The sequence below is a fragment of the Strix aluco genome, chromosome 2, assembly GCF_031877795.1.
Source record: "Strix aluco isolate bStrAlu1 chromosome 2, bStrAlu1.hap1, whole genome shotgun sequence".
NCBI classification, from domain to species: domain Eukaryota; kingdom Metazoa; phylum Chordata; class Aves; order Strigiformes; family Strigidae; genus Strix; species Strix aluco.
The window spans coordinates 12,069,563-12,096,707 of NC_133932.1; the positions used below are offsets into that span (position 1 = coordinate 12,069,563).

The 27,145-nt window shown below is 40.5% G+C and overlaps 2 protein-coding genes and 1 long non-coding RNA gene across 3 annotated transcripts; 2 read left to right on the top strand and 1 right to left on the bottom strand.

The window, feature by feature from the left end:
- The first annotated feature begins 48 nt into the window (after positions 1-48).
- Positions 49-3,456, top strand: LOC141917827 (uncharacterized). The gene is made up of 3 exons (XR_012621480.1): positions 49-303; positions 502-826; positions 2,739-3,456. It is a non-coding gene; the product is annotated as an uncharacterized LOC141917827 (long non-coding RNA).
- On the bottom strand, positions 2,942-6,917 carry RPL24 (ribosomal protein L24). The gene is made up of 6 exons (XM_074811416.1): positions 6,775-6,917; positions 6,582-6,657; positions 5,247-5,357; positions 4,075-4,211; positions 3,645-3,708; positions 2,942-3,072 (listed from the first exon to the last, which is right to left on the bottom strand). Exons 1-6 carry the CDS (start codon positions 6,777-6,779, stop codon positions 2,992-2,994), a joined length of 474 nt encoding a protein of 157 aa, XP_074667517.1. The 5' UTR covers positions 6,780-6,917; the 3' UTR covers positions 2,942-2,991.
- CEP97 (centrosomal protein 97) lies at positions 6,905-27,145 on the top strand. The gene is made up of 11 exons (XM_074811401.1): positions 6,905-7,178; positions 10,577-10,719; positions 12,406-12,564; positions 12,959-13,060; positions 13,638-13,751; positions 14,697-14,863; positions 16,135-16,299; positions 17,957-18,090; positions 18,628-19,381; positions 20,453-20,528; positions 21,252-27,145. The coding sequence occupies exons 1-11, from the start codon at positions 7,115-7,117 to the stop codon at positions 21,966-21,968; spliced, it is 2,595 nt and encodes an 864-aa protein (XP_074667502.1). The 5' UTR covers positions 6,905-7,114; the 3' UTR covers positions 21,969-27,145.

Consider the following 27,145-nt stretch of genomic DNA (forward strand, 5'->3'; position numbering starts at 1 on the left):
GTCAGAAACCCGCGCGCATGGGAGGTGGGCGGGGAAGGGGCGTGTGCTCGGGGAAGTCGCAGCTCGGGGAACGAAGCTGCCATCTTGGAACCGGGCAAAGGAGAGGCCGGGCGGAAGGCGGAGGGCAGCCATCTTAGAGCCGGGAAAAGCCTGTGAGGGCGAGCACGGCCGTGGCGCTGAGCCGGGGACGCTACTAAATAAATACCTTTATAGCCCGAGCTCCGAAACGAGCTGCCTCCACTTCAAAATTGCCTCGGAAGTAGGAGCTATGAGAAGATTAGAGGCGTGATTTCACATTGCAGTGTGAGCATACCTAACCAGGAGCAGCACAACTGGTGACAGCTGCACCCGCGCGGGCAGGGTGCCATGGCAGCTATGCTTCGGGGTGTTGAGTGGGCTCTTTTTTATTTGTAAAAGGAAAGAAAGGAAATTTTTTGAAACGTCAGCTGATGGTTTTCCTTGTCTGAATTCTGACCTGATTTTGGTTTACACCCTTAACAGAGACATGAGATGCAGGAGCCGCAGGATACCCATGCCCCAGGCAGGAGCGTAGCCAGCAGCAACCCTTCCGTTGTGCTTAGTCCTTGCAAGACGGCATCTGGAGTACTGTGATCCCCCCAGATACAAAGATACTGACTGGACAGAGCGAGTCTGGCAGAAGGTTGCTAAGGTGGTCAGGGATCAGAGCATGAAGGATGAGGCAAGGCTCAGAGGCTCGCCTTTTTCAGCCTTAAAAAGGGAAGGCTTTGTGAGGACTTTGCTGCTGTCCACAGCTACCTCACCAGAGGATACAGAGAAGATGGAGGCAAACTCTTGTCAGGCACAGGTTAGAACACAGGAAATTCTGGTTATATACAAGGATTTCTTCATATTTTTTTTTTTTTTTTTTTTAAACCACGGTGGTGGTCCAATACTGGATCAGGTTGCCCTAAGAGGTGGAACCTCTGTCTTTGGAGTTGTTCAAAACTCAGCTGAGCAACCTAACTAAATGAATATGCTCTGAGGAAGGGGTTGGACTAGGTGATCTCTAGAGGTCCTTTTCAACCTAAATTCTTCTGTGGGTCTATGAAAAAGTTAAATGTTCAATTTTTCATTATAATTATTTAATAGAGGATCAATTATGTTGCATTAGGTAAACACAAGGACTTAATTTCCATGTTAATTAATTGCATTATAGCTATGTTTGAGCTGAATAATGTGCACCCTGCTCTGAACAGCCTACCTCACTCCCTTCAAGCAGAGCTTGTGATAGGAGTAACCTGATGGACTGTTACTCTTTACTCTGTCTCACTGAATCAGTAAGAACTCTAATAACAGCAACAAAAAGTAATCCTAAAGCATTTCTGTGCACCTCTGCACTAACGCCAGGGAGCCAAAGCCTGCAAACTTCAAAGCTTTAACAAATACTAACTTACTAATTTGTCATATCTGACAATCAATTCCTCTATATCATTAATGGTATTTCAAGGAGATTGTTTGTAAAAGCTCATCTTCACTTTCAGCATTTTAGCTGAAAACCTTCACAAGCATGAATAGTGTACCAGGTGCTTTATACAAGACACTGATATAATCAGATTTCATACAGTTGTCAGTAGCATAGATGACTTTCAGTGGTGGTTTCAGCCTCCAGTTTTAAACGATTAAAAATTCCTTTCCCTATAACAAGCAGTCTTCCTTCCCCCCTCTCCCCCTCCAGTTTCTGGCTCCTTCACTTTCAAGTGTGTTAACCAGTTTAAAAGCCTTCAATTCTGTATATGAGTAGCTCCTGTGATTTTTTTTTTTTTTTTTTTTACTGCAAAACACGTAATTGTTTGGAATGGTGCAGATTCCACTAACATAATCAAGGTAGGCCTATTTTTTTAAATGGGTTGCACCCTTCATTCAGACCCATATCTATTTCATTAATAAACCCAAAACAAAGGATGATACAACTCAAAATATAATCCAAAGTGCACATTACAGCCATTGCTTTTGAAGCCCAAAAGAAATGCAGGAAGCAAAACTATGAGAAGACAGCTGCTTTCTCTACTAGTATAGTAACAAAGCAAGCCCTCAAAGCTAACAGGCATTAAGATGTGGCATGAATAAATTGAGAAGTAGCTGATGCAGAAAATAGAGAAGGTGCATTTTCTCCTGTGCTTCCAGTAAGTCAGAGGACATGGCTTTGCCAAGGCTATTACTGGCCATCAAAACTACAGCAAAGTTTGGGCACGCTGTCTATGCAGTGTAATTACTAAAGCAGACAGATACATACTTCATGAAGAATTTAACAAATGGCCACTCCCTCTAGAGACGGGAGGGTGGGGAATTACTAAGGGAACCCCTACCTGCATTTTGGAAGTTAAATACAAACCTAAATGGGTTTGAAATAAGTGCATACCATCAGCTGCATTTGAAGCTCATTCAGCCTTCACAGCCATCCTTTTCCTGACGACAGCCTCCAGCAATCCATCACTCTGTTACTTCCCGACACAGGAGTTGCACCTGAACCTTTGCACGCAACAGCCCCGTGGTCCCCGAAACCCTCCATTCCCTTTTTTCAGCCTGTTTCTCCTTTGATCCTCCACATCTCACTACATGTGTTCAACAACACAAGTGCATTAGACCTCTTAAATCACTTACAGACTGTACTGCTTTACAACCCCTTTAGTTTAATCTCTGAGCTTAGAAACCTCTTTTTATGCCATTTGTCATAGATATGGAACAAACTTGTATTTATGTGCTGTTTTGTCCTTCAGGCAAGAACAGCTCCTCAAACAGCTCCATCTTCCCTGCCACCTGATTCATTCATTAAAGACTTATGAAACGTGTGCTAATACAGCAGATTGTCTAAGAAACCAAGTGTTTTATGGCAAGATGTTTTTCAGCCTGCAAAACCAGACATGGTTATTTCACAGATTGATCCTCAGTATATCTCACACAGTTGAGAACATGGCACAAGTTATCAAAGTTAGTCAGATGTTTATTCAGGATGACTAACAGTTTGGCAAGTTAGCGCTTTCCACCAACACGGGGAGCAGAAACCTTGACTGGCTTCACAATCTTCTGCTTCGGTGCTGCCTTTGTAGGAGCCTGCAGAGAAATAATAAAGTATGAGCAAAGAGAAGCAATTTATCTGCAGTCCCTGTGTATTTAGGATTCTTGACAGAAATGAGGCAACTTAAATCAAATCAGGTTAGAATTAGACTAGAATTACAATCTATCAGATTAGAATGATATGAACAGATGGTTACACAGATATCACTGTAAGCCTACAACATGTATGATGCCAACATACAGTATCAATTCATAAATAATAATGACATATATACTTGCATTCATCAATATATTGTTACCAAGTTCCTAGATACTAGACACATCCAGACAAGCTTTTAGCCATCAAGAATCTATGACATATATATGGTCGGAAAGTTCTTTTACTGTAATGTTTATTTCTGCTGTAAAAAAGGTTCAATCTATTCAGCTGTTTGGGTATATTTAACTTTAGTACACAAGTCTGGTCAGGGTGCTTCCAGATCAAAAAAGATAAGCAAATGCTTCTTCCAAACACAAATGGGAATTTCCAATTAAGTGCTGCAACAGAATGTTGTGTTACAACACAGTATATTTCATTTCATTATTTCTGTCCACCCATTGCATCTTACCTTTGCAGCAGAAACAGCCGTTTTCTTGGTTGCCTGCTTAGCCTTCTTGGCTTCTTTTGCAGCCCTGTTAATTCACAGAAAAAGTAACAGTTATCCATGTCTGACATTCAGTTTCTTTGTCTCAGCACTGGAAAAACTCCCTGAGATCGAGAAAGGAATGCATTATTTCAGGTTTATCCTCTGCATTCAGTACCTCTAGGGAGACTATATTTTCACAAAGAGAAAGGCGAAGAAGAGACCCTTCTCTGCTACTATCTCTTGCTGAGATTTACTCAGTATTACCTCTAAATATACTGATTTTACAAAAAAAACCCAAACCATAAAAAGACTTGTAAAACACAGAGCTCATCTAGAGTTTAAGCTTTTGTATGAAAAGCATTAATAATCTTTGAAAAGCCTGGGATAGCTCCACTTATCTCCGGTTTCTCACCTAATAGCTTGTTCCCTCTGTGCCTTTCGTACTTCAGGCTTCTGATTTCGTTTAGCCATAATCTCAGCTAAAGATGCACCAGTGATAGCTCTCTGAAACTTAACAGCACGACGTGTGCGCTTCTTTTGTATCTCTTCCTAAAATGGCAGAAGATGAAGACAGACAATTAGTATCACAAGATCTTAAACAAAAGGCTAAAAACAATTATAGGAACAAGCTGCTATCAAGATTGAAGCTATTATAAAACTCTATACCGAAGTAGAATTTTACTCCTCGCTTTGGAGATAACGGATTTCTTGATTTACCAAAGCAGATCAATAGCTAAGAAAGAACAATGTATTCTCCTTTCCAAGGTATAAAAAAAAAAAATCCTTTGGAAGGATGTCAGAAGTTCAGTTTTCTGTAACTCCCCAAGAAAAAAAGAAAGGGGGGGTGGGGATAAAGTCCACTTTGATGGAATCTTCTGAAAGAAAGACACTTCCCACCTGTTTAAAGTGGGATCACGGTGCTGGGCAGCAGCGTAAGCCATGGAGCATCAGCTTTCCTTCTCCAAACAAACTGATAAAAACATTGACTTATAACACATATGTGAGCCTTTCAAAATGCTCTTTTGCTGTGCATGTTTAAACAAGAGCAGTGAAAACACATTACACGCCTTTTCATCTTTTTCATGCAATAGTGACTACATAGGAAAGACCTCCTACTAAGTTGCAGCCCAAAGTTTTCAAGAAGGGTACACGAAAAGCTCCCCCACCCTTTAACATCCAAATCAGCTCTCTAAGCTATCACCATTCAGGAAGTTTACAAGTCCAAACTTTTAGAAAGCCTGCATAGTAAACAGCATTACCCACCTACTCTAAAACTAATTTTTTAAAACATATGCCATTCATACAATTGTTAAAATCTACTGAACCTACTGTGATTCTGAGCAGTCCCTCAGAGAAGTGACACAACTCAAATGCAATGCTTTTGCTGAACTGGTTATCTTTCAAACATACAGCAGCATATAAACTCATGCACATTTTCAGCAGTATTGGCCAGTCTTCATGCTGGTTATATGGGTCATGCTTCTGCTAAACACCAGCATGCTCAAGTTACCTCTATTCTAACAGACCAGTGACCACCTCTTTTGGTAGAAAATTTGAGAGTGCTATTAGTTGGTATATACTTACCGATTGTCCTTTCTTGTGTTTCCGCCTGTACAGAACAGTCCAGTTGATTTGACGGGGGTTTCTCTTGGAAAGGAATGCAGACTCGCATTTTGCATTCAAAAACTGAAAAACCTGGTAAAGTATTTTGTATAAGCTTTATTTCTACGAAAGACATTACCACAGTTTAGGTTAACACAGCAAGTAATTCTTTGATTCAGTGTTCTTCAACAGTGACGCTTTTGTATTTCTTCACAAAGCTCTGACAATTAAAAATTTTAGAAGATAATTTTAAAAATTTAGAAGTTTGGAATTTTATTCCATTGATCAAACTGATCTCTTACAAGGCATTCTGAAGCAGCTTAATTTTTCTGAGGAAAGCTCAAATTACCGCTTGCATCCACTGCTGCACTGTATTCTAGGCACAGCACGGAATAGCCTCATCCAGCACTATCGTTTTCAAGTGTCTCTCCTCAAGTAACTGTGAGCTTCCTATATGCATAAGCGAGTCAAAACTTGGCCTAAAGAACACAAGGAGAACAATACTCGGCCCAGTTCCTTCTCGTGCAGTTACGCTAACCTTCTTGCCTAGAGTAACAGCCAGAATTAGCAGGCTGATTTGTTATCAGCTATACAATTCAATCTGAAGTATAAGCTAACTCCCAGAAGAGCACTTGAGGGTTCAAGCAGTCGATTTATTTGGCTGTCATTTCCCAGGAGCTTCTGTACAGCAAGATGACTACTGGGATACCCAAAAACCAAATGCTCCTTTTGTAGATACAAACAGTGTATTTCTGTTTAGACAGTGCTATCTGTATGAGATATGAGAGCCTGAAAGGGCTCTCCTCCCTATTTTATCCCCGTAATCCATACCCAACTTACTTGCAAGTCCAGTTGTTTGCTTCAGCAAACCTCAGCAATAGAGGCAGTACGTCTAAACAGCATTTTCTACAGAACTCTGGCACTTCTGACCAGATGCTTTCAGACACCCCAAACCACAACTCAAAACCCGACTCCGAACCCCGGGTTACAGCACAGTTCTCCCGCGGACCAGGTCTGACGGTAATCACGACATCTGGACACCGGCGGGAGCGCAGCGATGCCGTTTCTCATTCTCATGCCGCTCAAGAGGCGCGATTCAGGCGGACGCCACAGCACCGCCACCAGAGACCCCGGGCAACACCGAGCTCCCCACCGCGCGTCCAGGGCGAGGCCTCGGCTTCCCCCGGCGCCGTGCCGGCCTCTCTCCGACCTCCCCCTTCTGCAGGGCCCGCTCCCGCCGGCCCCTGCCGCCCGGCCCCACGGCTGCCCCCTCCCCACGGGGCTCGCCCTGGCCTCCCCGCCCGCCCCCAGCCTCACCTTGCCGTCGGTGCGGGCGTAGCGGCGGCCGTGGCCCGGGTAGATCTTGTACCCGCTGAAGCTGCACAGCTCGACCCTGCGCGGAAGAGAAGGGTTAAGGGGGGGGGAGAGCGGGTTAGGGGAAGAGGCAGACGCGGCCTCCCCGCGGCGGATGGGCCCGGATGGGGCGGCGGGGAGCCGCCGAGGCGCTTACTTCATGATGGCGGCGGCGGCCGAGGAGGAGAGGAAGCGAAGGAGGGCAGGAGGAAGGCTGACGGGAAGCGGCGCGCAGCACGCCGGGAGGGCCCCGCCCGCGCAGGGCCTGACGGGAGGGCAGAGGGGACACCGACAGAGGGGAGGGGCGGGAAGGGGGGGACCTGCGGCAGCGCTCGCACCGGCTGGGCTGGTCGCTGTTCGGTTAAAATCCCGCCGTGTGGCTCCACACGTGGGACGTTCCGCCGTACCGAGAAGAAAAACGATTTCCCCGTCGCGGAGCAAGGCAGCCAATCGGTGCCCGGCGCTCCGTTGCCTGGCGGCGTTGTCAAGCGGGAAGCATGGCGGCGGCGGCGGCGGCGGGGGTTGCGGCGAGGACCGAGACTGTCTCGCCGGCTGGAGGGGGTAAGGGGGGGCACCAGAGGCAGCGAGCCTACCGGGGGCTGCGCGGCCGGGGTGCAGGTGCTGGGGGCCGGCGGGAGTTGGTTTGGGTCCCCGGGTGGGAGCTGTAGTGCGCTCGGCGCGGGAGCGGCGTTCGGACTACAGGTCCCGAAAGCCCTCGCGGTCCTCGTAATGGGGCGTGCGGGGCTCGGCTGAGGGGGAGCTGGGGCGGGGCGAGGGGGGCGCCCCCTCCTTTTGGGGGGTGAGGGGGCAGCTTGGCGGCTCCCCGCTTTCCTCCCCGCTCACGGCCGGTGCCTGAGGTGCCCCAGTGGGGTTGGAAGCGGCCAGGACAGCAAGGGGCGAGGAGATCGGCGTCGGCGCGGCTTCCCGCGCTCGGGCAGCCCGCCCTGAGGAGCGGGGGTCGCCGCCCAGGAGCGGGTTTGGCTCTGGGCATGGGCGGGGGGCGCGGAGAGGGGCTGTCCGTCCTGCTGAGGCCCGCGCCCCTAAGGAGGGATTTGCCCGCAGCCTTGTAGCAGATAGGCCAGGAGTTGAAATAAGGTTCTCTTTCCTGCAGCGGAGGGCAGAGAGGTCTTGGCAGGCAGCACCTCCTCTGAGGGTGCAGTTTTTTGCTTCCTGCCTCCGTCTGAAAGGACGGTGCCTTATAATAATGCGCATCTGAATCTGAAGGCTTAAGGGCTCAGCGAGTGAGCAGAGGCCTGAGCAAAAATTGTGAACTTCTGAGGTCCGTTAATGTACATAACTGCCAAACGAATAATAAGCAATTCTGAAATGTTTTACTGGGTACTGAGAGCTTGTTAGGAAAATCTCATTCCTGAGGTATTATACCAATGAGTCCTTATAGTATGAAATCCTATTAACTTTCTTAAGACATATATATATAGTTCACACTGTATACTGAATAGTCATGCTTAAGCAAGCAAACTAAAGGATGCCAGCTTGTTGCAAGGAGGAGGAGCACAGACCTCCTTGAAATAGGGACCTTTGCTTCTCTGTATCTTAAAGCTACCCACAAAGGATAAAGGATACTCCCAGACAGCTGAGATAGCACCAGCATCCTACCTTCTCTAACACCTCTGTGAAACCCTCCCATTGTCTGGCAATCATAGATAAGTAACTATAGCAAGACTGACTCCAGGGACATCTAGATCAATAGAGAAGCAGGTGGATGACGATGCCATAGAAATACAGTTTCTTTTCAAATGGTAGCGTGCGTGTTAAGTAGCAACTAGTCAAACCATGTTGTACCCAAATGCTTGAAAGGTGTAAGAACCATGTGTAAAACCACATTCTGGGTGCCCCAGTTTGTATGGGACACCTGATGTGAATGATTAAAAGGATTACTCTTGTAATTCTATACTGTGGCTCCTAGCCTTTCCCCTTGGTTGATATGGGCCAGTTGTGAATTTTTGTAACAAGCCCCTGGATAAACGGGCAGATGCAAACTTTCTCTGTTTAGTTAAAGTGTCCAAGTGGTTGTAGAGGTGGCAACTTAAGTGAGAAACATGGAGTACCTTCTCCCTGAATGTGCAAAGACAGGAGTGTGACTGGTTCTGTACTGCTGGCTCTGCATTGCTGCTCTTCAGAGGTCTTTGGGTGGCTGTGGATTTGAGACACAATGGAAATGTAACAAATGTCGTCAGAGATGCTTCTTAGAAAAGCATGTTCTTGAGTTGACAAAATGCTACGTCAAAAGCGTTTCTCTCCATCCTTAGTATAACTAAGCCCTAAAAGCTGGCAAACTGTAAGAATACTAATATATAGTACACGTAAGGGTAAGAGCACTCTTCTGTAACATGCTGCTGAAAAAGGCAGCTTTATTTACTGAGCAGATAGTAAGAGAAGACCAAGCACTAGAATGGTGTGTGTATGTATGTAAGACAGGCAGCAGAAGCTTAATGTATGAAAATTATTATTAGCGGGTGTCACCATGCCCAGTGATTCAAGTTCCCTGTAGATGGCAAATGTTTTCCTTTTAACTTTATATAGTAACAGTTTTTGCATGGAACGTTTTGTATGTTCCATTAATTAAATGGTATGCTAGCCTACTTACAATTTGCTCCTGCTCAAATGTCAGCAGTACTGTGATATGGCTATATGAATGGGTTCTTTGTTCTGACATTTCACTAGGTACTTTGCTGGAATATGGGACATTTAGCCTATCAATACAATTTGGGGGCACAGGCACCAAAATCCCAAGGCGAGATGCACTTGAGGATTTAGCTGGTGAAGTGCTGGAGTGGAATCTTTGGGTCTGAATTAGACACGTTCCCTACCCAATAAGTTAACATAGTTAAATACTTAAGATTAGGTTTTGTAGCAGCCAGACTGCTAAAAGGCAGCATGTCATAAAATGTCTGATAGGAAGCTTTAAAGGGAGGATTGAATATTAAGTTTGGTTCTCCTCTGAAGTTTAAGCATCCAACTTCTGCCAACAGAGAGGTGTCAGTTTTGGTTTCACGGGTTGAAACCTCTGCTTTGAGTTTGCATTGAGAGTGCACTTTAAAAAAAAAAAAGGTGTAGGCTAATAATATTTTTCCTTTGAAGTACAGGGAGGGGAGGAAAGGAAAAAGAGAAAGCTGTGGGCTTTTATTCAATGGTCTAGCTTTTTCAAGACTTGTTCATGATAAGGCTGTTTATTTTCCTCTGGTTGAAGACTATCACATGGGTATTTCACATTTATGAGTTAAGTGCCCTAATCTTCAAATCACATTTATGAGTTAAGTGCCAAAATCTTCACCTTTAGCAGGGTGTTTGATGCAATTCTGCAGGAAGGTAAGGTTTTGAGGTTTACATCCTCATCAGGTTTCCCACATTCTGATTGATGAAAGAATGGATACTGCTTACCATTTTTCCAGATTCCTCCTCTTTTAAAATTTTTTTTTTTTTTCAGTGACACCTATGGTTGCTGTTTGTGGAGTGTGATCCTACAGATGTGTGCTAGGCATGTTCTGGGTTTGCTGACAGCAGGAATTTAGATAGGGTGCCTACACATAGATGGGTAGTTGTCAAGCTGCTCAAAACTTGAAATCTTTGAAGAATTTTAAAATGTAGGGGCTTTTTAAATTTGGGGGTTTTAGGATCACACCTTTAAATTCAGCTATAGAAATTTTGCTCTGCTTCCCACTTCGGAGAATCTGTTACTGACTTTCCCAGAATTCTACCTGAATTCTTTATTGGGACGGGACCTGGAATGCATAGCTTCCAGCACCTGAATCTGTTATTCTAATATGTTTGGTCTGAAGTAATTTGCTTGCGAAAGAAGGTGAATTTCTATTTGCAAATAAGCTGCATGCGTTATAAAACAAATTGTTTATCTTGCTTTGCTTTTTCAGTACACGTTCTCAGATATAAAGTGTTGACTTTGGGGCTTTTTTATCTTTTTTTTTTTTTTTTCTTCTAAGGTTTGGTAGTCAATTGCTCAGGTCAAGGATTGCAAAAACTGGGTCCAGCCTTACCCTGTGATGCTGATACTCACACTCTGATTCTGGACAAAAACCAGATAATTAAATTGGAACACTTGGAGAAATGCAGGAATCTGATGCAGGTCAGTGATACTTGACTTGAATTTGCTATGAAATAATGGTACTGTGATGCTAATTAAAATACTTCTGCTTTAAGGCCATATTGTGTATAGGAAAATAAATGATGGCTAACTAAAATAGAAAGCTTTGTTTTCAATGTAGCTCTACAGTTGATAGTGGGGGAGGCTGTTTTGCTAGTTACCTAGGTAACTAAAAATGAACCAAATAAATCCTAATGGGGAGTGTCATAAGAACATGTAGAAAAGTCATTGATAACCCAGATTTTGACACTACTTAGCTTTTGAATACTTGAGCTTTGTAACCTTAAAAAAACCTTTGTTTTGTCTTTCCTCTGTGTAATTGTAAACATAGAGACATACATACCTTTCATGTTTCATAGAATCACAGAATGGTTTGGGTTGGAAGGGACCTTAAAGTTCCAACCCCCCTGCCATGGGCAGGGACACCTTCCACTAGACCAGGTTGCTCAAAGCCCCGTCCAGTCTGGCCTTGAACCCTTCCAGGGAGGGGGCAGCCACAGCTTCTCTGGGCAACCTGTGCCAGTGTCTCACCACCCTCACAGGGAAGAATTTCTTCCTTATGTCTAATCTAAATCTACCCCCTGTCAGTTTAAAGCCATTACCCCTTGTCCTATCCTGACACTCCCTGATCAAGAGTCCCTCCCCACCTTTCCTGCAGCCCCCTTTAAGTACTGGAAGGCTGCTATAAGGTCTCCCTGGAGCCTTCTCTTCTCCAGGCTGAACAACCCCAACTCTCTCAGGACTCTCCTCTCCATTTGGGTTTCAGAACTCTTCATAAAGGAAGAGGATTAATAGCCTTAATTTACAAGAAGAAAAAAAGCTGTGTGGATTAGTTTGAAATAGAAATAGCAAATATAAGAATGTGAAGGGGGAGGGATCTGTGTAGTCTCGTTAACATATCAATTCATGTAGGCCCTGATGTTGCTAGTGCTTATCCTTAATTTTAATACTAGCAGCAGTGCATTGAGGTATTAGTGGTAACAATGTTAAGACTGTCCACAGTGCTTGCAAAAATCAGAGTGTTAATCCCTCCAGGGCAAAGCTGTACAAGTCCATCTTAATTGTCACCCCCAGACATGTGCCTCCAGATAGACCTGATGTCACCTAGTAACTTCTAGAGACAAGTTAAACTGAGATAGGAGGGGTGGGTTTTGTTGCTACAACAAACCTTCACCAGTCTGCCAGCTTGTTGGTCATGTTTTTAATGTGTATGTCTAATTAGGATTTATCCTTCAAAAACTTTGTGATTTACAGTCCTGTTAGCACACAGGACCTTTTTGAGAATCACGTGAAATACGTTTTGTTGTCTGCTCTATTGACAGTAGGTACGATTTTACACGAAGAATAGTGCAACAGTGATTTGGCAATTCTGATTTTAAAATCTTATTTTCATATGACACGATTCCTCATTCATTTTCCTTTATTTAGCTATTGCTAGGAGGATTTCCTCTCAAGTTTGCAAAGTGAGTTGTAAAGGCTACTTTGATCAGTAATTTACTTCCTGGCTCTTGTAGTTTTTTGTGTCTATGTTATTTGCTTGAAAATGGAATACATAGATTGAAGAAGGTCCTGTTGGATTAGATTTTTAACCATTAAAAGTAAAAGCCTGTTCTGTCTGTGCAGTTTAATAGTTAGAACTGTTTCTTTTATTTGTGTGTCAACCTGCAGCTCTCTGTAGCCAACAATCGTTTGGTGCGAATGATGGGTGTAGCAAAACTGACTAAGCTCCGGGTGCTAAACTTGCCACATAATAGTATTGGGTATGTGGAAGGGCTGAAGGATTTGGTGCACCTAGAATGGCTGAACTTGTCAGGCAATAACCTTAAGGTAAAGTATTTAGTCTTTATACATTTTCCAGAATCTAATGTTGTAGAAATTTGTAAAATGCTACAGGGAAATTTGAATATATTTCTGGTTTTGATTGGAACAAATGGTGAAGATTTGCATCTACTGGTTTATGAAATAGAAGAGGTCAACTTTTGGACAAGAATTGTCTAGGAAAAAATAAAAGGTTTGATATCAAAATGTGGAAGTGGAAAATAGTCCCCAAAATAAGAAAAGAATTACATCTTTAAAATGAAACTATGTAAAAACATGGGGTTTGGTTTGGGTTACTTATCCAGTGTTTTTTAGCTTTCAAAATAATTTATAGAGGATACCTGGTTTTATTTAATGACTAAAAGAGAGTTATTGTGAGTAACTGACTTCTTTATTTTTGTAGGCCATTGAACAAATCAATTCCTGTCTGTCTCTTCAGCATCTTGATTTGTCAGACAATAACATAGCTCAATTAGGCGATCTCTCCAAGCTTACATCGCTGAAGGTAGGTGCTGTTTTACCTCTGGTTCTGTTGCATTCTTTGCATAAAGAAATTTGGTTTGAAAATTGCTGCTTTTTAAAGCATTCATTAATCAAGCATGAGCTCTTAAAGCAATTTAATTAATCACTATAATTTCTAGAGGGAAGCACGTAAGAATTCTTTGCCTGGTTTTCAAGTTGCAGGAACTGAGGCAGTGATTTTTCTGTAATGACTGTAATGATTTTGATAAAGATCACATGGTGAGATCTTGTTCATAGCTCTTGGTTCTCTCCTCATGTCACAAATCAAGACAAAACCTAGTGTTAACTCTTTCAGCATGAGCGCTGTAGAGAAAAAATGTTTCCAAATACATTATTTGTAACTGACTATACTTCAGTTCTGCATCTTAAAATGAGAAGAATTTGCTCTAAAACATACAAATCTAAAATATATAAAATTCCTTACTGGAATAAAAAATTTTGATGGTACCAAAAAGCCTTAATTCTAGTTCTTTTGTGTGTATTGTACAGGTATTGCCCGAACAAGAAATATGGGGGTTTTGATGAAACATATATTTCATCACTGTATTTTTATTTTATAGACTCTTTTGCTACATGGAAATATTATAACTTCACTTCGCACTGCCCCCATTTGCCTACCTCAGAATCTGACTGTTTTTTCTTTGGCAGAAAATGAAATCAGAGACTTAAATGAGGTAAGATATGGAAGATATGTCACCTTGTCTTTAGGTAGACTGAAAGCAGATAGTTGGATAATTCTTCTGAGGCTGTAAGTGAAAATGGGCTCTCTTCTTCAAAACCACCCATGTTGATAGAAGCAATTTTTAATAGTTTGTATATAATAACAACTATACTTGCATTAGCTGCACAAGCTTAGGTGATACCTTTTAAAATTTATCCTTGAAAGAAACTTTGCCTTTTTTATTTTATGTCTATATATTATTCAAGGTTGTCAGAAGTATACTTTAAGGAGTAAATTCATAGAGAGCTTTTCATAATTGTCTGAAGATTAAAAGCTGAGCTGATTAACTACTGCAGAGGGCTTCTGCAGCTGCTGTGTTTAGAACAGAGGTTTGAATTGTGCTTTTGCAACTGATGAGTTTTGGGCCCATGTCTTAATCTGTTTCTCAAACACTATATAAGAGAAACACATTCTGCCTGGGATTTTTGTCTTTATTGTTTTGTTTGGGTTTTTTTAAATAGAAGTAGCAGCCAAAACTGTCAGTTGGACTTCCATGTTGGAAGAAAAATCTTATTTTGGTAATACATTTCTCTTCAAAACAGGACAGTGTTTCTACAGCTTTTTGGCTTTTTTTTTGTCAAAATCTCAAATTTTCAGTGAACTGAAATTATAGAAATACTATACCTTTCTATACTTAAAGCCTCATTCCCAGATTTCAAGAGAAGCTAATACTTTCCAAGGGCTATAGTACTTACAGGAGAATTAATGGGAAAATGGCAATAGTTTATAGAAGGTCCTTTGAAGATGTTCATGTTCAAAAAGCAAATGTGATTTTTCAGTGTATTTATAGTTTTGTTGTTTTGTGTGAGATGTCTAGCTGTAACTAGGAGAAATGTGGTATATTCTGTAAGCATTTAATGGGTTCTGTTCAGTTAACAAACACATTTTGTTTTCTTAGGTTTCTTTCCTGACCTCTCTTCATCAATTGGAGCAGTTGTCAATTATGAACAATCCTTGTGTGATGGCCACACCTTCTATCCCTGGCTTTGACTACAGGCCGTATATTGTCAGCTGGTGTCTGAACCTTAAAGTTCTTGATGGATATGTGATTTCTCAGAAGGAAAGGTGACATAATAGTATTAAATCTCTAAAATTATTAAATTAAGTTTGGCTAAGCTGAAATTGCATTTTTATATAATAAAAAATTGGAAAAGTGCTAATGATCTGAAATTCTGTTTGTCTTGCTGATGGCCATATGAGATATGGGCCAATTAACCTTGTTGCTTTTGCTAAATTTTTCATCTATTACACTGAAATTATTATGTAAGATCACAAGTTTATTTAAGTAGAAGCATGAAGTAAGCTTTTCTTTTGTTACTCAACTCGCAGTCGCACTTTCACAAAGCAAAACCGTGGTAGCAATTTATTGATGGTCTGTTACCCCTTCCAAGCTTACAGCCTATTTGACTTTGCAGAATGGGACAATCAGCAGATATTAAAGCTGTTAGCTTCGGGGAAGCTCAAATGTGCCCTTTTACAAAGGGCCTGATTTGCATGTGCATTTCTAGATTTGGCATTTTTTGTATCAATTAGTGAAATACTATTTTGCTCAAATGACTTGTTACTGTGTGATTGTGGTCATTATATCACTATGATATCTGTATGAGAGTAGAGATGTCGTCTTAAAGTTTTTGACATTGGAACAGTCCAAGCATAAATACTATCCAGTATAAACATATTCCAGTCTGATACTTGAATGTATTCCGGGACATTAATGTCTTTTTTTCCTCCATTACTAAAATAAAAAGCTGCCTTTTTGTTCATAGGTAAACCAATTCTGTTTCTGCTTCATCATAACATAATATGACTTTCTGAAAAAGTTGCCTGTAAGAATTCTAGAAAATTTTTTCATGACTAACAGGGTTTTCTGTATTAACTGTATAACTATATATAGATATACTATAGTAAATGTTCTCAGAGTTAGGAGCATTTATTTTAAAAACAGATTTCAGTTGTTGAGTACTTTCAGCAAGATCTGCTCTCTACACCTATTCTGCATGTTTGTGTGAGCTTTTGTATTTCTGTGAAACCTTTGCTGATAAATTTATTGATACAAATGTGTTTTCAGTGCTCAAAAGACTACACACAGATAAAGCAGAGACTGCATAGTTTCGGTCAGAGGGTTTCTTTTGTTTCATCGATGCTTTTGTGAGGGAATACTTAGTTCATTATTCTGGTAATGAAATTCCCAGTTCCTCTGGGCACTGAGCATGTTCCAAGTTTTGATTAGATTTGTAGATTAGCTCTTAGGTACCCAACAGAAGAACAGTAATTAAAGGAGAGTTAGGGGTTTTATGCCATGCGTTAATGGTGACTGTTTTCCCTCTTCCTAACAGTTTGAAAGCAGAATGGCTTTACAGTCAAGGTAAAGGAAGATCGTATCGACCTGGGCAGCATGTTCAGCTAGTCCAGTACTTGGCTACCGTTTGTCCTCTTATATCTACATACGGTCTCCAGACTGAAGAGGATGCCAAACTGGAAAAAATACTGAGTAAGCAAAGGTCAGAACTTCTTGTTTCTCTGTTGTTAAGAGAATGTAACTGAGAACATAATTGTATGTGTTAGATATAATAAGATTTCCTTTTAAGTATTTCAAAGCAATGGTGAGGGCTGGAGATAGGAAGAGTAATGGAGGTACAGGATGTGTCCCAGAGGGGAATGGGAGTGTTTTCCTGCTTGCTGTGCCATCTAGGACTGTGATTAAAATAAACAAGGTCCCTACTGAGATTTTTTGCCACAGAGAAAGTGAGGAAAACCTCAAAAAGGAGCTTAGATTAACTTTTGTTCTAATTGTAAATGAAGACTATTGTGGTACACTGATGTATCAGCCACTTTTTTGTTGTTAGTGTATTCTTTCTTGGTTTTAAAGTTGAGGTTGTCCGTTGAGGGACAGTGTTCCCAGTGATGCAGTTGACAATCGCTGCATCTGGCACCTCGGGTCTGTCAGCAGAGGCCTCTACAGAGCCTGCTGGCTCTGCCAGCAGTAGCTGTTTTGCTGAGGTCTGTGCAAGCAGATGAGGAGAGTTACCGTGGTGCACTTTCCTCCCATGAAAGGGTGAACTAATTGAGATTAAAAGTCAGAAAACGTAACAATACAGGTATCCCTATTCCCCAGGACCCATTGACAAACTTTTTTGTAGAAAGATCAGAGCAGAAAACTCAGCTCAAAGGAGCAGGCTATGTATGTGGCATAGTGTGGGTAAAAGTTGGGAAACAAAAGTGTTGTGGTAAGCAGAAGGGTGGCATCTCATTAAAAGGGCTGGAAACTTGGGAGCATCTGGAAGGAGCTACTGTATACTTTGTCAGCGTAGCTTGATCTCCAGGAGGAAATTACAGAAGTGTTGGGGCCATTTTGGAGGAGAAGGTACAATTAAAGCATATTGACAATGGAATTTCCAGCTAAATGCTGTGACATTCACATGGTGTTACTGGGGAAAATTCATGAAGTTGGCTTGTAAAATATAACTCTTCAAAAACTAAAAAATCCCAACAAATGAACAAAAAACCTCACCAGAAGAACACCACCCCAAAGTCCCCACCATAAATATATATGCACACACATACATGATTTACAGGGCAGTTTGACTTTCTGACCTCTACTTCATGATCTTTGAATTTAGCTGGACTGAAACCTGTGTGTTTTCTCAGTTTGTAAAGGATGATTTTATGTTTGTGGCAATGTTTCTTGATTTGTATTAGGCTTTTGTCCCTTTAACAAGGATACCCTTTCCTTGATTCAGCCATTTTCAAATGTAAAAGACACTTCCTCCTTTCCTCAGACTCCTTTACACATACAAGCATAATGTGTCATGCAGTAGACAGGATACCTGCAGACTTTCCTTGTGTCTAGAAATACTTCATGGCTTCTAGTCTATAGTCAGAATTGCATGTTGGATTTTTTTCTTTTTTTTTTTTGATACACGTATTGTAATGAAGAAAAAGGGGCAGGAAGAAGGGGAACAGGAGCAGTCTGTGCAATCCCCTACTTTGTGAGTAGTCCTGTTAGTGTCTTGTAGGTGTAGGGCTCTGCATAACTAGCCTCTTGTTTAGAATGGTTTGATCACTAGTTTCCTCTAAAGTAGTTGATAGTTTCTTTTAGATGTCTTCTGCACCAAAAAAGTATAAAATAAATACAAAATCTGTTGGAACTCTGCTTAGGCTCCACCAGCGGCAGTTGATGCATCAAAACCAAAATGAAGGACCACCTACATCATCTACTCCCAACAAAACCCCACCGGTTACTTACGAACACAGCAGTCCAGCCCAGTCACCACAGATAGTTCTTGAAAGTGGTAAGAAGCTAATCTGCACCTGTGATCTAACCTGTGGAAATAAACATTTTTCTGAACACAGATAACTTTGTGGAGAGAATTTCGGAACGAGACCCTGTTATTATTGTATTCTACTGATTTTTTTTTTTTTTTTTTGTAGATTTTTCAACTGAAGTTATACTTTTTTTCTAAAAACATATATATTGCATGTTTTTCATGTCTTGAAATGCAAGTAAGATTGTTAGATGAAAAACACAATCCCATAAAATAAAGAGTTATTACTTTGTTCTATCTGGTAAAAGTGTAACTTCTCTATGGGGAGGCAGTTTGTGCAATTAACTGTACCCAGTGTTTGCAAAGTTTGTGGATGTTACTGTGATAAGTAGTTACTGTCCCTATTGTTATACAGAAATAATGCTTCTCATTACTAGCATTTTAGATTTTCTTACACGCTCAGGTTCTGACTATCTAAACCAAATTGTGAATCTCTATGAATTAAATGAAGCTATGTTATTGAAATAATTTAACACTTTTGAATATGGCTTTCTGCCTGTCTAGAACCTATCATCCAGAAGAATTCCTGGGTTGGACAAAGTGCAAATGATGATCATTCCTATGCAGTAAAGAACACTTTTCTTCTTGAAAGAAGTTTTCGCAAGGAGCTGTACCTTGAAGATATACAGACAGATGAAGACAAACTAAACAGCAGCCTTTTATCCTCAGAGTCTACTTTCATGCCAGTTGCTTCAGGATTGTCTCCGGTATCTCCTACTTCAGACCTGAAACTACATGGAATCAACTTGGGCCTAGAAGATGATGATGGTACAGTGATTGAATGTGTGAGAGATGTTAATAGTGGAGAAACAGCTAACAAGCAAGAAGCTTCATGTGTTACAAGAGAGCACTTGAACAGAGCAGTGGGAAGTTTGGAAACTCAAGAGAGTATCAAAGAGAGTGTGCTGTTGCCTTCTGATCCAGTAACAGCTAGCCTGACTGCTAATACTGGCAGTTGTTCAGCATGCTGTGAAGACCAAACTCTGCATAGTCACCCCAGCACCTCAATAAGTACCGAATCAGGAGTTACAACTCTCTGTTCTGACCAGATGACAGGAGAGAGTTCTGACTCATTAGCTGTTGTCGATCAAGGTGCAGCTCAACTGCAAAGAATGACTAACGCAGCTACCAAGCTTCAAGCCTGCTGGAGAGGATTTTACACGAGGAACTACCATCCCCGAGCCAAAGAAGTGCGGTATGAAATTCGACTGAACAGAATGCAGGAGCACATCATTTGCTTAACTGATGAAATAGAAAAGTAAGTTGAGGTTGCACTGTGTATTTTCAAATCTGAATAAGTATAGCTACTGCTCCAGGATATTTCAGAACAGGTATAAATGGGTCTTGATATAACTACTCACAGTAGAACCTAGCACTGGTAATACAAAACTGATTACAGTAGAAGATTGCTTCCTGTAAGATAAGCACAGTTACACACATAGCCGTTCGTACGCTAAGTGCCTTCTATGAGTGGGTTGGGTTAGAATACATTTTTCTATTCCTCTGTTAGCATGGCATGCATGTTTCACTGCATAACCAAAATAGAAATTGCTAAGTGTGATTTTTTTCTTTTTTTGTTTTCTACTCGTCTCCTAGCAATTACAGACTCTATAAATGAAGTGTCCATATTGAGAGTCATTCCTCTGTTACCAGTGAAAAGAAGAATTCTCTCTGCCTTGCGTGATACAATTTTAAAATGTCATTCTGTGCTTGGTTCTGGGTTTTTTTGATCCTATAAATCCATGTTTGGAGGAGATATTATCACAGTTCCTCAATTTGTAAGATAGAGATTGTGGATTTAGTTAATATATTTCTGGATCAGCCTGGGAACTGGCAGTCGAACAGGCTCTTTTCCTTTACTATCGCAAGTGACAGGAGTTCTGTAAATCAAGTTGAGCCCTCAGTGAACCTCTAGAAACTCCCAGTGCTTACACAGCATACCAACATCCAAATGATATCAGCTGGGAGAGCATAATTTGAAATGAAGAAACCCTATTTTGTTTGGGGTTTTTGTGCAGGAAAAAGAAGCATGTCTACTTAAAATGAAGAGTTCAGGTTCAGTTTACAAAAAGACACTTAGAGTATTGGCAAGTCAATAAATGTGCTGCAGCAAAAGGAAGCAGAATCTTAATGTGACTGAAAAAAAAACTTGAAGTCAGCAGCTGGATATTGATAGCAAGCCAGACTGCGGTAATGTCTTAATGTTAGGCTCTGTTGTATCTTTCAAGAGTGCTGTTATATAAGTAGGCATTTTTATGTTTTCTCGTTGATCCTGTGGCCCAAATGTTGCATATTTAAGCTGCATAAATTTGGATGTGTGCTCTTGCAGACTAAGAAAAGAAAGAGAGGAAGATAAAATTCAGAGGCTTGTACAGGAGGAAGCTGTCAGGTTTCTTTGGGATCAGGTAAATAGTTTCAGTCCTCTTATTTTTCTGCTTGCATATGAATTTGAAAGGCATTATTTCGTGCTGTAGATCCTGAAGAGATAGTCAATATGGTTCATTTTTTCCAGTGATGACTTGGGTGGCTTATTAGAATCTAATTTCTGTGTTGTTTGCTATATTAGTATTCTGAGGGAAAATAACATTCAGAAGTATCAGTGCAAGAACACTGGTTTTGTTACAAAAGGCTAAATTACAGCCTGGTGTGAGAAGGAGGACAAAATGCAAGGGAAGTGAAATAAACATAGCAGGTGTGAAGAATGATGTGACTGCTAGATGCCCAGGGCAAATGGAATGGTGTCAAGCTATGTTGCTTGTCAGCAACTCATTTCTAAAGTAGAGAAGTTATTAATAGTAATAAGCTATTCTTCCAGAAATAAGACTTGACTGTTTTCTTAAGAATGGGTTATTTCATAAAGGTCTCCATCCTTTCTGTTTTTAAGAGCAGATTCCTTTTTCTTCAGATACTTGAACTGGGCGGCTTGTGTGCTCTGTCAGGGTTGGGCATCTAGGTTTAAAAGCCCTTATTTAACAGTGGTTTTCCCTAAAGGTATAACGAACCTCTTGTTAGTTTACCTCAGTCTTAAATTTTATACTAGAGCTTTGTTGCTGATGGCAAGAAATACTCTAGAAATCAAAGTACTTTTAGTTGCATTTCATAATGAAATTCTCTCTATACTTTAACAGGTTAAATCCCTTCAACAGTGGCAGCTTTCAGTGACAGAAAATTTAGGCGCCGCTTGGCAACCTGGGATGCCTTCAGCCAGTACTGTCTGTCCATCCAAACCATCTATTCGATCATCCACACTTGAGCAAGAAACCCCACCAGATGTTCGTTCTTCTTGGTTAGTTCCAGCTAGTGATGTTCATCAGGAAAAGTCTTTGTTGCAGTTCCCAGATTCTGGTTTTCACTCCTCTGTGGCTGATCAGACTCATGCCAGTGACTTATGTAGCTCTGAAAAGAGTTTAACAGAAGCAACTGAGACCTCTCTTTCAGTGGAAACTGTCAAACAATGTGGCAATTCTGTTTCGGCATATTCCTCAGATGTGGAGGATGGCCATGGGGAATGTGGGCAAAGTAAAGAGAGCTCTGGTAATGAGCAGGACAGCAGACTAATACAGCAGTATCTGGAATCTGTTCAGCAGCTGGAAGAGGCTGATGAAGGGGCAAATTGCCATAATGATACAGAGGGTAGCTGGCCACAACTCGCTCTTTCAGCAGAAAGCCGAGATTCTTCATCTGACACTGTCTCTGTAGATCTCCCTCAAGATTCATCTTCCCCTGCCCGAGGTGAAATCAGTCAGACACCAGAAAGCTGCAAACTGAATTCAGGAATAGTAGAAGGGAAGCAAACAGACCGCGATTCTTCATTTCAGATGCTGCATGTTGGGATAGCTGTATAGTAGGCTCGGATCCACAAAGGACTAGGAATTCCATTTCACTTTCCTTTCTCTTTGTTTTTCCCATTTATGTAAAACTTTTTTCATGTGTGCTGTTTCAGATTTTGACTCATGTTACCAATTTGTGTTTTAATTAGTATTTTACTGATGTTGCTGAGGACTGACACTAACTACGCTAACCTGAAATCAGCAAAGTTCTCAGTGACAGTCATTATGCACTTTATTTTCAAACATAAAACTGATATCCTAATAACTGGCTTCCATTAAATTAATTCTGAAGATTGAGGGTGTTGGGAGTGGTGGTGTTTGCTGTAAATTCACTTCGGTGAATGTGTTAGTAAGTCTTTGAATTTTTTTCTAAAAAGCGGTATTGAGTTCTTACTTTGCAAAGAGAAGGAAACAATATGGGAAGAAACGGGGTCAATATAGGCAGTGAGTGTGGGTATGGATACAGCCTGGTGAGAAAGATGAAAGCAGTTGCCTTTCAGACTTCTTTTGACTTTAACAAGAGCAGTTTGGTCCGTGTTTCAAAGATGCATTCCGTGAAACTAGTGTCCAAGTCAGTGACTTCTTTTTGTCCTTTCCTTGAAGCTGCTGGCTAGGAATTAGATCATTTACATGTGCACTGAAACAGGGACTTACAGGACTGAGACCTTAGGGAGCTTCAAGCAAACTTTGACCTTTTTTTGCTCTGGGGTTGAATTTCCCTCCTTTCTCAGGTAAGACTCAAAGCGGAACCAGTAGCAGCCTTTGCTAAATAAGAATTTCAAAAGGATGTGTGATTTGGGAACATCATTTCCAAGACTGCACAGCTGGGTTACAGCAGCAGCCTTGGTGACATATGTTTTGCTTCCAGAAGGATGCTAATGTCACTGTGGGATCTGGATCTGCGTGGCTTTCAAGACATTGGCGCCTTTGATGGATCACAGCTACTTCTATCTACAGGTGGAAATATTAAAAGCAAATGCCATGACTTAAAACTATTTCTTGACATCTCTCTTGGGTTTTTTGTTTGTTTTTCTCTGTGTCCAGTATTTGATTATTAGATGTGGATAAAAAGCTCTGTTTCTTCCCTGTTGGCAAATATGCTAAGATACGTAGGCTATGCTTTCCATTTAAACACTGGGGAAGCAGTAGGGTTTGTATCTTGCCTAGCCATTGCTGTGTTGGTTTTTTAATGGAAAAAGATGAGGTATGTTAGTGTACCGCAGAAGTGACAAGGGAAATCTGTTTTGCCATGCGATTTGTGATGGACACTAGTAAAATAAAAGTTGACGTCGTGACTTCTAGGGGTCAGTTCAGTTTGCTGATACTGCATTTTGCGGTGTGTACTGGAAGGCCAATGTTTCAGTAGTTTGCCAATATTAACTTCTCAGATATAAAGACACGTGTATATTATAAATCTTTGAATCCACATGTTAACTTCTGGTGCTATGGTGGTGTTAAAATCAAGTAGTGCTGTTTTAAAGTGACTCCTATGGCCATGTTACCATGTAAAATAGTTGAATTTTTGTAAAAGCTTTGGTTGCTTGTCAGCTTTAGGTTCTGAGCTGAAATTTACAACTACTCAGGAGTTTGGCATGAGGCCAGTATCCGCTTGAGGCCTCAAAATAGCCTTTATTTAGAACATATATGGTGTATTGGACTTGTACCAGCCATCTGCCCAGTGGCGAAATTCACCTTGGAAGAATAAAGCTTGCCTCTGTGTATGGAATAGCCATCATCTCTTTTTTCCCACCCCCAAAAAAAATAAGTTCTAGGGCTCTAACTTCTCAAAAGAGCTGTCACTGCAATCAAGCTGATATTTGACTGTGCCTTGCATACATGAGAGCACTGAAAAAAACCCGCCAGCAACTGAGGTGGTAGATTCTTAATGTGCTATCTTTCTAACTCAGTCTAGTTACAGCACGTTTGTAGCATAACCATATTCATAATTAGATCTTAGAGCAGGAATGTGCTTGAGTATTGAAAGTAGTACAGGTGCATTAATGTATCACAACATCTAATTAAAGTGTGTAGTCTTACATAGTCATACCCTTGTCCTCTGAAGGTTCTCAACTTGGATTTAAATCTGCCATGCTTGGACATCTCCGCAGTTCATAGGATTTGGCTCTTTGGCTGTCAGTCTGTTATTTAAAAAAAAAAAAAAAAATTCTCATGTAAACCTTTGAAGAGGCTTACTTTGGGTTTTGAGAGAGAAATTGTTTCTGTCTGTAAAACAGTGGTTAGGTGTAATAAAACAGTAACTTCTCTTTCGTGACAGAGTGCTGTATTAGCATATTCAAGAATTTTCAATTAGAAAGAGGAGAAACAACTTTAATTTTTGAGGTGTCCAAGGGGAAAAACTGGGTGAATCTTTAAATTTTCATGGAAGCCCTAGATGTTTCTTGACGTTTCCTCTGTAACAGAGGAATTAGAGGAATTAGAGCTTGCAAACACAAACACAAAACGACTTATTTTAACCAATGCCTAGGTCAACTGTTGGCTTTTTTTAACTTGTAACCTGTGTATCCAAAAGTGATTTTATGAAGGTACAGCAAAGTGTGTACCGACATATAATCAGTTTTATCTTACTCTTTTGGGGAAGCTGTGAAATATGAAAGATTTTTTTTTTTTTTCTGATGTTCGGAAAAGTATCTTGCGTGTATAGAAGATGGGCTGCCTGAATATACAGAAATCACAAGAAATGGTGAAGTTTTGGATTAGTTTTTACAGGGTTAAATGTAATTAGTTTGTATATACACAGTATTTCATCCTGACAAAGTACATACAGGGAAAGACATAATGGGAGATAGAGTGGAAAAATAAGGAATCAAACTGGATGTATATTTAGAAATGGCTTCTTTCAGTCTGTTTTGAGCTCTTGAAAAATCATGATATGGAAATGTCATAGTTTAATATATGGCTTAACATTTACTGTTCTTTGTATAAGTTTTCTTAATTTAGGTATGTAATATTGTTTTACCTGGATAGAGATGCACAGCTCCCTTTAGAGATGATGGAAATTTCATAAAGGAATCGGAAGGCCTAATATATGAAAATCCATGTCTGAAATTTTCCTGTATTAATATGGTATGTCTTACAGCATTTTCCTTTTGCAAGGCTTCATATTCAACAGAATAATGTGCTTTGTAGAAGGAAGGCTTGTCTGTGGTACTTTGTCCTGGGCTGGTCCTCCAGTATTGATGGAAGAGATTCCTAACGGTTATTTGTCAGGCAGCATTGTCAGCTCTTCCGTGAGTACAGTTTAAGCGCTTCTTTGATTTGTTTCAGATAAATTGGCTAAGTATAGCTCAGACTAACGATTTAAACTGTGCCACACAAGTAGTTTTTTCCCCAAATGAGGTGGCTGGCACATGCAAACCTTTTTCAGCCAGTCTGTGGCAGAAATTACTCTTTTGCCTGCTTTTATGAAGGTAGGGAGAAGGAGGAAGGTGGAATAGCATTTATATATGTTTTCAGGTTTAGTCTGTAACGGTAACACCAGCTCTTTTATGATTGCAGGCCTGTTGACATTTTATATTTCAAGGTTTTTTTAAGGTATTTGGATTGTATTGATTCTTCTCTGTTAGATAACTCTGTTAGATACAAAAGGGAAACACAAGGTAATGACTCATTAATGACAGAAAGTAAATTTCTGTTTCTGCCTTCTTCCATGAACTGAGCTTAATGGTCACAACTCTGGTTTTAGTACCTAAAACCATAATTTAAGTGAGTGGGAGATTTAGCTGCTGAATTAATGCAGCAACTGTAATGGTTTGGGGTTTTTTCTGTGGTGACTATTCCTGTGTGGTGCTATTTTGTAAAACAAGTACGTGTGGCAAGGATGGAATTTTTAAAAGGTACTGAACATTGGCCTAACTCTTGCTTTTATTTCCTTAAAAGAAGCGGGTCATGCTTAAGTTGAGTCCTTGTGAACTGGCTGTCTGAATTGGGATTTTGTCATATTTGCATCCCCAGAGAGTTCTTACACCACAAAGCAAGAAGGCATTAAGACTGCAAATTATATTTGTTGCTTCTAAAACACAAACATCTTTCAGCAAATACTTGAGAAAGTCCTTGTTAAACTAAATTGCAGAAGCCTAACATTTTGTTTATAGTTAAGTTCCTTAAACAACTGTAGATTATACTATTTGCATGCAGCAATTTCAATAATGCACTTCGCAGCCAGTCTGTATATAAAAAACAAGTTTCATTTTTTTCTGAATAATGTTTGTATGTCATTGAGCTTGCAAATTGTTCCTGGTTTTTATGGATTTGTATATATTGTCTTAAGAACTCCAATCTTAGTTTTTACTTGTAGCAGGTTGTTTGAACGAAAATGGAAGATACATTTCTTTGAGACTACCTGGGTACTTGTTATTGGACTGGAAGTTACAGTGTGTCTCACGCAGATACACTTTTTCTTGAGAGGATAGAATTGTAGCATTTGGTGGAGACTGATGGAATGACAAAAATATGTAAAAACTGGGCAGTTCCCCTGCTTTTAGTGAGTGGAAAAGAGATCTTTTTTTTTCCTGTTGTATTAACTTTTTTTTTTTCCCCTTGAGGACTGTGCCACCCAAATAAGTAAGCATTCAAGTATTCATGAAGTCTTTCACAAAGTCTTTTTTTCATAGTTACAAGGTTTTTTTTCCCAGTTTGGCTTTCTAGGACGAGTTACTGAGAAACACTTGCTTACTATATGCCTGCCAAAAAGTTGGGACTTTCTGTGTATTTTTAAATGCTTTCTTTATGTTAGTAATGAAAAAAGCACAGGATCCTTTACTTGCAAAAGCATAAACCAGTATTTATCAGGAAAGGTGTTTTATCTCTTGGAAAGTACCATGCCAAATTTGATTGTATAAGAGCTCTCAGTAAGAAGCTTCTTTTCTGGCTTCATTACATTTATAAGTATATGGGCCAAATTCACTTGTAGCATAATTCAACTGAACTAAATTTTGTTGAGTCTTTCACAGTAGTATTCTACCTCTAAACTAGAATCTGAAAAAAGAACAATTAGGCATTGATTTGTCTTTCTACTTCTCTCTATTTTTGTGAAGAATGGTGGGTGGTTAAATTGGTACAGTTCGTATATTTTCTATAAGTGTTTACATTTCTGGATTTATTGTTTCTTAAGTATTTTGTTTGTACCTCTGAGTTTTGCATTTTAAATAAATGATTTGTACGTTTATTGAAAA

Excerpts from the sequence above, each read along its gene's own strand:
- RPL24 (XM_074811416.1), bottom strand. Across the intron at positions 5,358-6,581 it reads ACGCCCGCACCGACGGCAAG|GTTTTTCAGTTTTTGAATGC; the intron begins GTGAGGCTGGGG and ends ATACTTTACCAG. Across the intron at positions 4,212-5,246 it reads AACACAAGAAAGGACAATCG|GAAGAGATACAAAAGAAGCG; the intron begins GTAAGTATATAC and ends CTGCCATTTTAG.
- CEP97 (XM_074811401.1), top strand. The coding sequence starts at position 7,115 with ATGGCGGCGGCGGCGGCGGCGGGGGTTGCGGCGAGGACCGAGACTGTC. Across the intron at positions 18,091-18,627 it reads ACAGATAGTTCTTGAAAGTG|AACCTATCATCCAGAAGAAT; the intron begins GTAAGAAGCTAA and ends CTGCCTGTCTAG. Across the intron at positions 20,529-21,251 it reads TCAGGTTTCTTTGGGATCAG|GTTAAATCCCTTCAACAGTG; the intron begins GTAAATAGTTTC and ends ATACTTTAACAG.